The sequence below is a fragment of the Rutidosis leptorrhynchoides genome, chromosome 8, assembly GCF_046630445.1.
Source record: "Rutidosis leptorrhynchoides isolate AG116_Rl617_1_P2 chromosome 8, CSIRO_AGI_Rlap_v1, whole genome shotgun sequence".
Taxonomy (NCBI): Eukaryota; Viridiplantae; Streptophyta; class Magnoliopsida; order Asterales; family Asteraceae; genus Rutidosis; species Rutidosis leptorrhynchoides.
Window position 1 is genome coordinate 368,909,961 of NC_092340.1, and position 16,342 is coordinate 368,926,302.

General features: G+C 35.9%; 1 protein-coding gene across 1 annotated transcript in view; it reads right to left on the minus strand.

Annotated features, from left to right (window-relative positions):
- Positions 1-254: 254 nt before the first annotated feature.
- Positions 255-16,342, minus strand: part of LOC139861477 (subtilisin-like protease SBT4.3) — a 40,995-nt gene continuing 24,907 nt past the window's right edge. Inside the window, exons 2-8 of the mRNA XM_071849869.1 lie at positions 4,621-4,867; positions 3,159-3,660; positions 2,971-3,065; positions 2,673-2,894; positions 2,454-2,565; positions 1,965-2,181; positions 255-948 (exon numbers count right to left, since the gene is read on the minus strand). Coding sequence (XP_071705970.1) covers positions 362-948; positions 1,965-2,181; positions 2,454-2,565; positions 2,673-2,894; positions 2,971-3,065; positions 3,159-3,660; positions 4,621-4,796 — 1,911 coding nt within the window. The 5' untranslated portion in view covers positions 4,797-4,867 and the 3' untranslated portion in view covers positions 255-361. The remainder of the gene's footprint in view (positions 949-1,964; positions 2,182-2,453; positions 2,566-2,672; positions 2,895-2,970; positions 3,066-3,158; positions 3,661-4,620; positions 4,868-16,342) is intronic.

Consider the following 16,342-nt stretch of genomic DNA (forward strand, 5'->3'; position numbering starts at 1 on the left):
ACCCAATTACCCACCTATTTTGTCTTTTACCTATTTGACCCAATAAAGTCAGACTACAACTACCACCATTGCAAACTTTACAATAGCAACAGCAGAACATAATAATACAACGTTTGCGACTAATATTTATCATGGCATAACCATACCTATCCTCTTCATCACTATGTTGATTTAAAAAGTCAACAGCCATCAAACTAGCAACAATCATACAGAAAACACTAACAGCAACAATAACCCCCATCTATTATACCCATCATATCAATAATCGACCAAGTAATTAGCCATATGTACCGATCTAAATAATACAAACTACCCGTATTACAAGTTAAAAAATCATAATATGTGATTATTTGCTACAAGTTTACCACAGAACCATTATAATAGAAATTACAAAAACATGAAACCATGATGGTTTTGGCTGTTGTTTTCCACCAGACTTGGTGATTTCCTCTGCATACACTACAATCGGGCTCCGGGCGTAGTGAACACCGTCGGTCCATATCAGTGAAGAACGTAATATAGTCCACGGCGTCATTTGTTTTCCTCGGACAGTGACAGTAAAAGACATCTTCTCGTTCACTTCAGAGAAATGCAGCGTGTCAGGCTTAACAATGATACGCATATTCGAACGATCTCCTTTGAATATTGCTTTATATGTGGAGTTAGCGGGACCCACATTCTTCAAAGTTCTGGGAAAGGATACCTTGAACGCGTCTTTCTTCTCCAACCGAACAGCCATGGACGGGTAATTGATTTCTTTCGGAGTTAACGTTGGAGAGCAACTGAAATCTGTTGATGCAGGTTCAGACAAGTTGCACCATGTGCGCAAGTACTCCATTACAGAAACTTCATACACGAGTCCCGGGTTTATGGCCTTTAAAGGATCTATATGGCCAGATCCAAAGGCAAATTCAGCTTGAGTGTGAGGGGGTGCATTGAGTTCAAATGCTATGACAAAGTAAGAAATATCTATAAGTCTTATATCTCATGGAGTATATAAACGGAAATAAATGTGACTACTTGATTTTACGATTCGAACACAGAGTTAACAAGTACTAGCAGGTAGGGATGAGCATTAAGACTGAAATACGATACCATACCGAAACGGTACCAATACAATATATACAGTACGGTATTTGGTTTTCATTTTATACAAATTCGGTATTTTACGGTACGGTCCCGAAAGTCTGAAGCTTTTTTCTGAACCATACGTAATGCTATACACTTGAATATTTATTTTCATTGTAGAATAAATAAGGTAATGAACAGCAAGTTTCAAACCATAGCTATTACAGTTTATCATTGTGAAATGATGGTGAAAGTCCACATAATTTATAATCATATGACTGTTTGTTTGTTGATATATATTAGTGTAAAAGAAGGGAACATTACTAAACAAAGTTACTTCTTTAGTTAGTCGTTACAGACTAATAGACCATTACAGAATATAGCCAGATTTCTGGTGTACATACGTTAAACAAACTCGTTATTGTTCTAAACTATATATTGGTCAACGTTAGCATCATCCAAATTTTAGCAGTAATGTTTGAACATGACACTCATGTAAATAAGATCCGTCCAATTTTAATCAAAAAATGATGGTTAACATTTTTAATTTGAAGAGTGAATTAATTTATGTGCATGTTAACTTATCTGGGATTGTTAGAGTTTATTAGAGCACTATATGTTTTTGTTATTTGTTTCAGTACCATACGAGTATAGTAGCTTCTTTTACCGTACCGGTACCGCAACCGTACTGAACCCATTATATCGGTATCATATTCGGTACTCACATTAGGGTCAAAAAAGAATGTGGTACCAACCAGTTCGGTACAATTTGGTACCGGTATGGTACCATGCCCACCCCTACTATCAGGCTAGCTAGGTTATTCTATAGCTTCTCCATTCACGAGTTTTCATACTGTATTAGTATACTTGATAAAAGACTAATGACATGAAAGTACCTGTAGTCATCAGAGCGGATTTAATCGCCGAAGGGGACCAGTCCGGATGAAAACTCTTCACAAAAGCTGCTGCACCAGCTACATGTGGACACGCCATTGATGTACCAGATTCGATATTGTACTTCAATGGCCTCGTGTCGATAGATGACATACCAGATGGTGAAGCCACTGGTGAAAACGCAGCCAGAATCTCGACACCTGGAGCTATTACATCCGGCTACAATAATATAAACTACTTTATTAGTAAATCTTATATAATCTGTGCAGAAATTTTAAACCAATTAAAAAGAAATAAATGTATGCATACTAGGGAACTGTTGGAATTATATGTAAGACATGTTGTTGGGCTAAAACGGTCCTACAAAATAATTGATCCACTCCCTAACTCCTAAGTGTACTCTAAGCTCTCAAATTGAATTAGAGATGTTGTCTACAGATGATAAATTTGCTTTCATATTAAACAAGTGTCGAGTTCAGAGAAAATAATACCTTGATTATATCCAACAAAAACCTGTGAGGTCCTCTAGAAGAAAATAAAGCAACACGAGGAGCATCTGGAACCTCAATAACTTCACTTTTAAGTATTTGAACTCTAGCTAACCTGTTCAGATGACAAAAAACAGTTAGGTGTTTAAAGTTAGTCATAAACAATTAAAATAATCATATTTCTAGTGGAGAAAATAAATAATAAAAAGGTTGATTACGTACGTGGTAGAGTTTTTATACGCCCTGACCAAATTGAGATCGGTATCACCTAATGTGATAACCGGATACGGCATGATCCTCGAGACTTTACCTTCTCCATAATCTGGGATGATAAATCCAAGGGCCCCCGATTCTTTCAGTATATCCAGGTCGCGATAATATTCATCACAAAGAATAACCTTTTGCTCTACCAAGCTACTGTCTAAGCAACTAAAAGCACACTTCCTGTAATTGAATAAGTAAAAAAATAAGTAAAAAAAAATAATAATTTAAAAATCACCATATAATATTAAATATTTACCTTGCGTCATCTTCAGAGCAGTTAGTGGTTACCTCTTTACCATAAGCAAGTGGTGCATATCCATCACTTGATGGAAATGCATTTATACCATGACCCTGAATACGTACATGTAATTAATTATTATTATTATATTAATTATATAGGTTAACTAAATAGAGGTAAAACTTAAGTAGTACCGTACAACTTACCACTGCAACTGCACCAGTCCCAAGGAGGAGTTTATCGATAATCCTTCTATCAGTATTACTTGCTCCAACACTTAATATCCAGGGAGCATAGCTTGTGGTAGATGAAACAGCGGGACCATCATTCCCAGCCGAATTGACTGTCAGAATATTTTTCTGAACCGCATGAAACGAACCAATTGCAATCGGATCATTATTAAGTTCTAAATGATCATGAAAATTGAAAGAAGCTGATATTATATCTACTCCATCAGCAATAGCGTCGTCAAATGCCGACAAAATATCTGTACTGTAACAGTGCTCGCCACATGCTTTGTAGACTGCAATTCTTGCAGACGGTACACCTCCCCGCGCTACTCCGTGCGCTAGTCCATAGTAACTAGCATCACTAACTTCGTTACCAGCCGCGATCGACGCCGCATGGGTCCCGTGCCCAATGAAATCTCTTGCTGAGATATTTATTTCCAAAATATCTCGGCTATAGACACGCGCTCCAATAATTTTCCTACATTTATACGTAAACAAACATTTATGCTCATTTCCGGGTATGTTTGTATACTTTTATATCATCTTCGGGTATGTGTGGAATAAGTACGTGAGCTTCGTGATAGGTAAGAAGTTTGTGTCACGGTCAAATGCTAACAAGTCCTGCTGACCATTATGGTTAACCAAGACAGTATGGTAACATGGGTGAGAACAGACCCATTACTAGGCAATCTGGGTTAAAGGTTGACACGTTTGGTAATATGTGTAAGGGGCAACCCGTTTGTAGGCAATTTGGGTAAAGGCCGACCAGTTTGGTTTTATGTGTAATGGTCGACCCATTTGTAGGCAATTTTGGTAAAGGTAAAAAATGTTTGATTAAATGGGTAAGGGTCGACTAGTATGTAGGAATTATGGGTAAAGGTCGAACAGTTTGGTAATATAGGTAAGAGTCGACCCGTTTGTAGGCAATTTGGTAATATGGTAACATGGGTGAGAGCAGACCCATTAGTAGGCAATCTGGGTTAAAGGTTGACACGTTTGGTAATATGTGTAAGGGGCAACCAATTTGGGTAAAGGTCAACTCGTTTGGTAATATGTGTAAGGGGCAACCCGTTTGTAGACAATTTAGGTAAAGGCCGACCCATTTGTAGGAAATTTTGGTAAAGGTCGAAATGTTTGATAATACGGGAAAGGATCGACCAGTATGTTGGGATTTCTGGGTAAAGGTCGAACATTTTGGTAATATAGGTAAGGGTCGACCCGTTTGTAGGAAATTTGGGTATAGGTTGACATGTTTGGTAATATGTGTAAGTGTCAACCCGTTTGGTAATTTGGGTAAGGGTCAGACCCATTTGGTAATAGGGTTAAGGTCCCCACTACACTGGATAATCGACCCATCAAATCATTTACTAAATTCTTTTTCTTTTTAACCAATTACTAAATGTAGTCGCAAAAGTCAGTGAGTTTAACAGGTAAATACCTGTTGCAAGTGAAATCGTTACCCCCTAGGCAACTGCCATTCCATTTAGTGGGAATGGGGCCCATTCCTTCATCATTAAAACTCTCTGATTCTGGCCATATCCCGCTGTCAATGACACCTATAATGATATCGCTCTCAACTGAAGGTTGTCTTTGAACCGTTTGTGAAATTCGCATAAAATCCCATGATCTTGTAGTTTGGAGTTTATGCTTTTTACAAGGGAACACAGACACCACCCCATGGTAGGCTGTTGATCAACAAGGACAATTAGTTATGCATACAGGTAATTATAAATGAAATAAAAGTTAATTTCTATGGATCTCTAGTTGTGCAAGTATGAGACAATATAAATGAAATAATTTTGTTGCTAGTGAGTTATTAGTATAACACTATATCAGTGGTTATTTGTTGGTGTTTGTTGGAAACTAAACTTGATTATGGGCTATTTGTTTTGGATTTGGGCTTGCAAGTATACAAATATTTTGGATCAAGATTATAGCCCATTATGTAGAAACTTCTTGTATAATATGTAGTAGTGAAAGTGTGTAGAATGTGTGTAGAATAATCTTGTAAAATATCTAGGTATAGAAATACTAGGAAATATCTAGATAGTAGTAGATGATGGAGTGATCTAGACTACTCCATTGAGTAGTATAAATAGAGGGCTTCACCCCTCATTTGTAATCAAGCAACAAAGCAATTCAATAAGCAAATCAAGTAATAAACAAAGCCTTCAAGATCAATCAAACTTCTAAATCATCAATCCTCTCTTCCACAAATAATATACATAACCTCCTATTTCTAACAAATTGGTATCAAGAGCTTGGTTCGACAAGATGATGGCCAACAATGTCATCACATTTCCTCGCCTCACAAAGGATAATTATGATCGATGGAGCATCCAAATGAAGACCTTCCTAGGTGGACAAGACTTATGGGAGATTGTGGAGGAAGGCTATGAGGAACCTGCAGAAAAAGGTCCTCTCGGCAAGGAGAAAAAATTAATGAAGACGAACGATCAAAAGGCTCTTTCCATCATCCAACAAAGTGTAGATGATGGAGCTTTTGAGAAAATTGCTAGTGCAACCACCGCCAAGAAAGCATGGGAGATCTTGGAGAATTCTCACAAGGGAGTTGAAAAGGTGAAAAAGGTTCGACTACAAACACTACGAGGTGAGTTCGAATCCTTAAATAAGAAAGACTCAGAATCAATTTTCGATTATTTTACAAGAGTCTTGGCGATTGTCAATCAATTAAAGAGGAATGGTGAAACTCTAAGTGATGTAAGAGTCATTGAGAAGATTCTTAGATCATTAGATTCAAAATTCGACTATATAGTCGTAGCCATCGAAGAATCTAAAGATCTAGAATCAATGACTATCGATGAACTCATGGGTTCACTACAAGCCCATGAAGAGAGGTTCAATAAGAATAATAAGGAGCCATTGGAGCAAGCTTTACAAGCAAAACTGTCTTTCAAGGAAGAGAGCAGTGAAAAGACTCATCAAACGAGTCAACGAGGTCGTGGTCAAGTACGTGGCCGAGGACGAGGACAAGGATATATCAAACGTGGAGGTTATAGTTCTTACAGAAATGAAGAAAGAAGTCAAAATTTTCACCCGACAAGAGGTCGCGGGAGAGGCTACACAAGTAGAAGGCCAAGGTATGCCAATTCTCAAACCAAATGCTATAATTGTCATAAATATGGCCACTATGCTCCGGAATGCGAGAAGTCAAACAATTACGTGCAAGAAAGAGCAAATTTAGTGCAAGAAGATACCGAAGCCGTGAAAAACACTTTGTTACTAGCATGCAAAGGTGAAGATAACGGAGAATCAAATTTATGGTATCTCGACACGGGTGCAAGCAACCATATGTGCGGTGACAAAAACATGTTTGTGGAGTTAGACGAGGTAATTAGTGGAAATATCACCTTCGGAGATTCCTCTAAAGTCCCGGTTAAAGGCAAAGGTAAGATTCTCATCCGCTTGAAAAATGGAAGGCATCAATTTAGCTCTAACGTGTATTATGTGCCTAATATGAAGACGAATATACTGAGTATTGGACAACTCTTAGAAAAAGGCTATGATATTCACATGATAAATCGTACTCTTTCTTTAAGAGACCAAAAAGGAGGTTTGATTGCTAAGGTGCCAATGTCAACGAATAGGATGTTCATGCTAAATATTCAACATGACATTCCAAGATGTTTAAAAGCATGTTTCAAAGATAATTCTTGGCTTTGGCACATGAGATACGGGCACTTAAATTTTGGAGGGTTAAAATTATTATCAAGTAAAGGAATGGTGAAGGGTTTGCCTCCAATTAATCATCCGGATCAAATATGTGAGGGATGCCTTCTAGGAAAGCACTTCCGAAATAGTTTCCCAACAGAAGCTTCTAGTAGAGCGAAGAAACCTCTAGAACTTATTCACACGGATGTGTGTGGACCCATCAGCCCACCGTCTTTTGGTAAAAATAGATATTTTATTCTATTCATTGATGATTTTAGTCGAAAGACATGGGTCTATTTTCTAAAAGAGAAGTCGGAAGCTTTTGGAATGTTCAAGAAGTTTAAAGCATTTGTGGAGAATCAAAGTGGTCTCACCATAAAGGCGTTGAGATCCGATCGTGGAGGAGAGTTCACATCTAAGGAATTCAAGAAATTTTGCGATAACAATGGCTTACGACGTCCTCTAACTCTTCCGTATTCACCTCAACAAAATGGTGTTGCGGAAAGAAAAAATAGGACCATTCTTGATATGGCCCGGAGTATGTTAAAGAGCAAAAGGATGCCTAAGGAGTTTTGGGCTGAGGCAGTGGACTGTGCGATCTATCTATCAAATCGCTCGCCCACTAGAAGTGTCAAGAACAAAACGCCCATTGAAGCTTGGAGTGGAAGGAAGCCCGGCATCTCACACCTTCGAGTGTTCGGAAGTGTGGCATATGCTCATGTGCCAGATCAGAAGAGGACGAAGCTCGATGATAAAAGCGAGAAACTCATATTCGTGGGTTATGACTCAAGTTCGAAGGGTTACAAGCTATACAATCCCAAGAATGGTAAAGTAATCTCAAGTCGAGAGGTGGTGTTCGATGAAGAAGCAACATGGGATTGGAATGTTCCCGAAGAGGAGAACTACGACTTTCTCCCTTATCCATTCGAGAGTACTGCAAAGAACGAAGAATATCTAGAAGTTCAAGAACCTTCTGGTACACCATCTCCGCACTCTCCACATACTCCAACCACTACACCTAATGAAGTGACACCAACATCAGGAGGAGAATCAAGTAGGCTATAACATCACACAAGGAGCATTGAGGAGTTGTACGAGGTAACACAGCCTATGGAGGATCTATCATTGTTCTGCCTTCTTGCCGATTGTGAGCCAATAAGCTATGAAGACGCAACAAAAAGCCAAAAGTGGAAATGTGCTATGGACGAAGAGATTCAAGCAATCGAGAAGAATAATACGTGGGATCTTGCCACACTACCAAAGGGACATAAGACTATTGGTGTAAAATGGGTGTACAAGGCCAAGAAGAATTCCAAAGGTGAAGTTGAAAGATATAAGGCAAGGTTGGTGGCGAAGGGATATAGTCAACGAGCCGGCATAGACTATGACGAGGTATTTGCTCCCGTCGCTCGTCTAGAAACTATAAGATTGATAATCTCACTTGCGGCTCAACATAATTGGAAGATTTATCAAATGGATGTCAAATCCGCGTTCCTTAATGGCCACTTAGAAGAAGAAGTCTATATAGAACAACCTTTGGGATACATCGTGAAAGGCCAAGAGAATAAGGTACTAAAATTGAAAAAGGCTTTATACGGGTTGAAGCATGCACCTCGGGCATGGAATAGCAGGATAGACAAGTATTTCCAGCAGAATGACTTTACGAAATGCCCCCATGAGCATGCCCTCTACACCAAAGTTAGCAATGATGGAGATGTTATGATTGTGTGCCTATACGTGGATGACTTGATATTCACCGGTAGTAATCCCAAAATGTTTGAGGAGTTCAAGAAAGCAATGGTTCGGGAGTTCGAGATGACCGACATTGGACTTATGGCTTACTATCTTGGGATCGAGGTAAAACAAAAGAAAGAAGGAATATTCATATCCCAAGAAGGTTATGCGAATGTGGTGCTCAAGAAGTTTAAGATTACTGACTGCAAGTCAATGAATACACCGGTGGATTGCAATCTCAAATTGTCAAAAGATGATGAAGGATACTTGGTGGACCCAACACAATACAAGAGTTTGGTTGGAAGTTGATAATGCTAAAAACGAACATATATTTCATAGCATTATTCCTCAAGAAAGACAAGCTTTTAGTTGCAATTGTTCTATTTACAAGTGATATTCGTTTAAATAATAAAAGGTGAAGACAAAAGACAGATTCGACGAATTGAAGACGCAAACGACCAAAAAGCTCAAAAGTACAAAAGACAATCAAAAAGGTTCCAATTATTGATAAGAAACGTCTCGAAATTACAAGAGTACAAGATTCAAAACGCAAAGTACAAAATATAAAATTGTACGCAAGGACGTTCGAAAATCCGGAACCGGGACCAGAGTCAACTCTTAACGCTCGACGCAACGGACTAAAAATTACAAGTTAACTATGTATATAAATATAATATAATATATAATTAATTATATTAATTATATATATATTATATATATTATAAACCGTCGGCAAACAAAGAGCCAAACTCCTCTGAGCTGTAAAAGTAACCTCCGCGACTCGCGGAGATTGAAGGCAAAATTCACCGCGAGTCGCGGAGCCCCAAAAAACGAAAATCCCTATAAAGCCAACCGAATTCTGATCAAAATATATAATCTATTTCTCTCTTCTCTCATATATACGTAAAATATATATATAATTTATATTTTAATTTTAATTTTAATTATAATTCTAATAATAAGGGTATGTTAGCGAATATTGTAAGGGTATAAGTCGAAATTCTGTCCGTGTAACGCTACGCTATTTTTAATCATTGTAAGTTATGTTCAACCTTTTTATATTAATGTCTCGTAGCTAAGTTATTATTATGCTTATTTAAAACGAAGTAATCATGATGTTGGGCTAATTACTAAAATTGGGTAATTGGACTTTGTACCATAATTGGGGTTTGGACAAAAGAACGACACTTGTGGAAATTAGACTATGGGCTATTAATGGGCTTTATATTTGTTTAACTAAATGATAGTTTGTTAATGTTAATATAAAGATTTACAATTGGGCGTCCCTATAAATTACCATATACACTCAATCGGACACGATGGGCGGGGTATTTATATGTACGAATAATCGTTCATTTAACCGGACACGGGAATGGATTAATAGCCACTAGAATAATTAAAACAGGGGTGAAATTACATTCAAGGGTAATTGGTGTAATTGTTAACAAAGTAGTAAAACCTTGGTTTACACACAGTCGATAACCTGGTGTATTCATTAAACAAAGTATTAAAACCTTGTTACAATTCGAATCCCCAATTAGTTGGAATATTTAACTTCGGGTATAATAATAATTTGACGAGGACACTCGCACTTTATATTTATGACTGATGGACTGTTATGGACAAAAACCAGACGGACATATTAAATAATCCAGGACAAAGGACAATTAACCCATGGGCATAAAACTAAAATCAACACGTCAAACATCATGATTACGGAAGTTTAAATAAGCATAATTCTTTTATTTCATATTTAATTTCCTTTATTTTATATTTAATTGCACTTCTAACTATCGCACTTTTATTTATTGTTATTTAATCGCACTTTTAATTATCGTACTTTTTAATTATCGCAAGTTTATTTTATCGCACTTTTATTATTCGCAATTTCATTATCGTTATTTACTTTACGCTTTAATTTAAGTCTTGTATTTATTTTATATTTTACATTAGGTTTTAACTGCGACTAAAGTCTTAAAATCGACAAACCGGTCATTAAACGGTAAAAACCCCCTTTATAATAATAATATTACTTATATATATGTTTGTATTTTTATAAAAGTAAACTAATATAGCGTTGAGCTTTGTTTAAAGATTTCCCTGTGGAACGAACCGGACTTACTAAAAACTACACTACTGTACGATTAGGTACACTGCCTATAAGTGTTGTAGCAAGGTTTAAGTATATCCATTCTATAAATAAATAAATATCTTGTGTAAAATTGTATCGTATTTAATAGTTTTTCCTAGTAAAATATAAACTATTTCGTATACACCTCGCACTACATCAAGTATTTTTGGCGCCGCTGCCGGGGAGTCTCTTAAACGCCGGAAGCGCAACGCTAATATATAAAAAAAAAAAAAGATTTTTAGTTAACTTTTATTAAAATTCGTTTTTGTAAAAATACGTTTTAATTATTCAAAAATATAAAAAGAAAAACAAAAATATAAGTATTTTTAAGATTTTGTTAAATATTTAAGTTTTATAAGTTTCTTTATTCTTATTTTAATTTATAAAAATATAAGTTTTATTAAATATCTTTTATATATAGAAAAAAACAGAAAACAGAAAATAAAAAAAAAAAATAAAGAAAAAACGCGTCGAATATTTAAACCTGTCAGCTGAATTCTGGAACCCCGCGACTCGCGGGGTTTGATGCTTTAATTGCCGCGACTCGCGGAGCTTCTCTGACAGGCGACAAAAAACCCTAATCCAGCATTAATTACGGGTATTAATTAATTATTATTATTATTTAACCCTAATTATTATTATTATTATTATTAGTTTTATTTTAAGATTTACTTTTTATTTAATTTGTTTTATTTTGTTTAAATTAGTTTTATTAAATTGTAAAATTAGTAGTTTTATAAAAAAAAATAATATAAAAATAATATATTTATAAAAATTGCACTTTTTACAACTTTTTGTATATTTTTATATTTTGTCCCTTTTTAATCGTTGTAGCATAATATTTGTATTTTTAGCTCATATTTAATTTTAAACTTAGTTTTTGCTATAGTTATTTTTACTCCTAGATTTTTAGGCTTTGCCGTAGAATTCCTTAAGTGCTTTTTCTTTAGACTAAGATTTAGGTACTTTAAAATTTTGCGACGCCTTTTTAAGTTTTAGTTTCTTTTTAAGTTATTTCCATTTGGGATTTAGTTTTTCCTGTAAGCTTTAATATTTTTAGACACCTTTTACTATGTATCAATTATCATTCCAATTAGTAATTTCAATTTGCGATTATAATTTTAAGTTAGTTGTAGTAATAAGGTTAGGTTAGTCAAGTATTTTTAAGTTTTTATAAGTTTCTTTTATTTTTCCGTCACCTTTTATTTTTCAACCATTTTTCGTTTTTCGACCTTTTTCGACGAACTCTTTTTCTCTCTTATTTCTCGCTATTCTAGTTTTAGGACATAGATTTTTATTCTACTTCTTATCTAAATTTCTTAAAATTACGAAAATTTATTTTGAGTGGTTAAATTGATAGACATCAAAATTTTCTGGTTCGTAGTAATAGTTGGATTTGTACGTGGACCGGGTTATTGGAGCCAAACAGTCCTCAATTATATTGAGACCAAACGAATCCTGCCCCTCTGCTGCATCTTTTGGCTATTCGAAACGTGGGCAAAATCAGAAAAGTCTATTAATTGGATAACTTATTATAATTTTTCTTTCCTTTTTAAAACTAATAGGATATTCAGTGAATGCACCGAGCAAGACGTTCACCACCTTTTGTACGTTCACCACCTGTAACTAGATCAAGACATTTAGCAAATATAACCGCCGTTGATTTTTATTTAGAATCGTCATCCAGTAGACCAAGTACTTCAGTTCAAATTTCCGATAATCCATTTTTTGAAACCAACCTCACAATTGAGAATCCGGAAAATATTCAGGAACGGTTCCTAGATCCTGAACCATTAAACTTTCCTCCGGAGCCACCAATCATTCAAACAGAGATTGTTGAGGAACGAACCATTAAATCAGAATCATCTAGTGATACCGATTCAACAAATTCAATTATGGAGAATCTGGAACCTTTAAGTATGGAAGACCGAATGAGAGCTAAACGCACTGGCCAAGGTCACGCAATTACTCATCCAGACATTAATGCGCCAGATTATGAAATCAAAGGACAAATTCTACACATGGTGACTAATCAATGCCAATTTAGTGGTGCGCCGAAGGAAGATCCAAATGAACATCTACGTACCTTTAATAGGATCTGTACACTATTCAAAATCCGAGAAGTGGAGGATGAACAGATATATCTCATGTTATTTCCCTGGACTTTAAAGGGAGAAGCCAAAGATTGGTTGGAATCGTTACCTGAAGGGGCGATTGATACATGGGACGTTTTAGTTGACAAATTTCTTAAACAATTCTTTCCTGCATCTAAAGCCGTAAGACTTCAAGCAGAAATTGTTACGTTTACACAGAAACCAAATGAAACTCTATATGAGGCGTGGACAAGATATGGAAAGTTGTTAAGAGGATGTCCGCAACATGGTTTAGACACCTGTCAAATAGTACAAATATTCTACCAAGGATGCGACATCACTACAAGAAAAGACATAGATATAGCAGCTGGTGGTTCTATTATGAAGAAAACCGAAACTGATGCTTACAAAATTATTGATAATACTGCTTCCCACTCACATGAGTGGCACCAAGAAAAAGATATCATTAGATCATCTAAAGCAGCTAGAGCCGATTCTAGCCATGACTTAGATTCCATTTCCGCAAAGATAGATGCTGTAGAGAGACGAATGGAAAAGATGACTAAAGATATTCACTCAATACGAATTAGTTGTGAGCAGTGTGGAGGACCACATTTGACAAAAGATTGTCTCAGTATTGAATTAACAATGGAACAAAGATAGAATATTTCATACATAAACCAAAGGCCTGGAAATAATTATCAGAATAATTATCAACCGCCAAGACCGATTTACAATCAAAACCAGAATTATAACCGAAATATTCCATACAACAACCAACAAGGTCCTAGCAATCAACAAGTATCCAATAATACTTACAATCAGCAAAGACCTAATTTTCAAAACAAACCACCACAACAAACCGATGATAAAAAGCCGAATTTAGAAGATATGATGACGAAGCTAGTTGAAACTCAAACGCAGTTTTTCACATCTCAAAAACAAACTAATGAACAAAATGCTCAAGCATTTAGAAATCAACAAGCTTCTATTCAAAATCTGAAACAAGAAGTAAGTAACCTAGCAAGATTAATAGGTGAAAGAAAACCGGGAAGTCTACCTAGTGATACAAATGCTAACCCCCGAAATGAAACAGCTAAAGCTATTACCACAAGAAGTGGTACAACACTTAAACCACCTGAAATACCTGTAACTTCTGATGAAACTATTCCTACTCCACAAGAACCACAACCTGATCAAGATAAGGAAAAAGAACCGGTAGTTGAAAAGGTTAATGAAAATAACACAGTTAAGGATAAACCTTATGTTAAACCATACCAACCACCACTTCCTTATCCGAGTAAAATGAAGAAAGAGAAACTTGAAGCCGAGCAATCCAAATTCTTGGATATGTTTAAACAGATAAATGTAAATCTTCCTTTCATTGATGTGATTTCAGGAATGCCAAGATATGCTAAATTCTTGAAAGATCTAATCTCAAATAGAAAGAAAATGGAAGAACTCTCGGCTGTTACTATGAATGCTAATTGTTCAGCAGTGCTGTTGAATAAGATACCAGAAAAACTATCTGATCCAGGAAGTTTCACAATTCCATGTTTTCTGGGTAGTCTTAGTTCAATAGAAGCATTGGCAGACTTAGGTGCTAGTATAAATCTAATGCCGTATTCACTATACGCTAAACTAGACCTTGGAGAATTGAAACCAACCAGAATAAGCATACAACTAGCCGATAGATCAATAAAATATCCTAGAGGGATAATGGAGAACATGCTAGTTAAAGTTGGTACTTTAGTATTTCCAGTAGATTTTGTTGTTTTGGACATGGAAGAAGATTCTCAAGTTCCTCTCATATTAGGAAGACCATTCTTAAACACGGCTAAAGCAATTATAGACGTGTTCGGTAAGAAATTGACCCTAAGTATAGAGGATGAGAGTGTTACCTTTTCAGTTGATAGAGCAATGCAACAACCACAATCTGCAGATGATACATGTTATTATATTCAAACTATAGATGCACATGCAGAATTATTAGAAGAATTTCCAGAATTACAAGGAACAGGAGAATGTTCTTTAGGAGAAGGTAATGAACCAATTGATGAAGCTGAAATGTTAGCTACACTTATAGCTAATGGATATGAACCAACAACAGAAGAAATTCAAATGCTAAAAGAAGAAGACAGATATCGATATAAATCATCGATAGAAGAACCTCCGAAATTAGAGTTAAAGCCACTTCCAAACCATTTGGAATACGCTTATTTACATGGTGAATCTGAATTACCTGTAATAATATCGTCTTCTCTTACTGAAAATGAGAAATCACTACTCATTTCTGTGTTGAAAGCTCATAAACCAGCCATTGCATGGAAGATTCATGATATTAAAGGAATAAGTCCTTCGTATTGCACACATAAAATCCTTATGGAAGAAGGTCATAAAACGTATGTGCAACGCCAACGAAGACTAAATCCTAATATGTAAGATGTAGTTAAGAAAGAGATTATTAAACTGCTAGATGCAGGTTTGATATATCCAATCTCTGATAGTCCATGGGTAAGCTCAGTTCAATGCGTGCCTAAGAAGGGTGGCATGACTGTCATTACAAATGAGAAAAATGAGCTTATTCCTACTAGGACTGTAACAGGATGGCGTGTATGTATTGATTATAGAAAATTAAATGACGCCACCAGAAAAGATCACTTTCCCTTACCTTTCATAGATCAAATGTTGGAAAGATTAGCCGGAAATAGTTACTATTGTTTTCTAGATGGATTTTCCGGATATTTTCAAATTCCAATAGCACCCGAGGACCAAGAGAAAACCACATTCACGTGCCCTTATGGTACTTTTGCTTACAAACGCATGCCATTTGGACTTTGTAACGCCCCTGCAACCTTTCAAAGGTGCATGATGGCGATTTTTCACGACATGATAGAAGAATGCATGGAAGTTTTCATGGATGACTTTTCAGTCTTCGGTGATACATTTAAATCATGTCTAGTTAATCTGGAACGAATGCTAATTAGATGCGAAAAATCAAATCTAGTACTTAATTGGGAGAAATGCCATTTCATGGTTAAAGAAGGCATCGTTCTTGGACATAAAATTTCAAAAGAAGGAATTGAAGTGGATAGAGCTAAAGTAGATGTAATTGCTAAACTTCCACATCCCACAAATGTTAGAGGAGTTAAGAGTTTTCTAGGGCATGCCGGTTTTTACCGACGTTTCATAAAAGATTTTTCAAAAATTGCCACTCCTATGAATAAACTCCTAGAAAAGGATGCTCCATTCATCTTTTCAGATGAGTGTATCAAATCTTTTAATATTCTTAAAGAGAAACTCACTAATGCACCGATCATGATAACACCAAATTGGAATCTACCATTTGAACTAATGTGCGATGCAAGTGATTTTGCAATGGGAGCCGTTTTAGGACAAAGGATTGAAAAACGATTTCAACCTATATATTATGCTAGTAAGATGTTACAAGGAGCACAAACGAACTATACAACTACTGAAAAAGAACTCCTTGCTATTGTCTTTGCTTTTGACAAATTTCGATCATATCT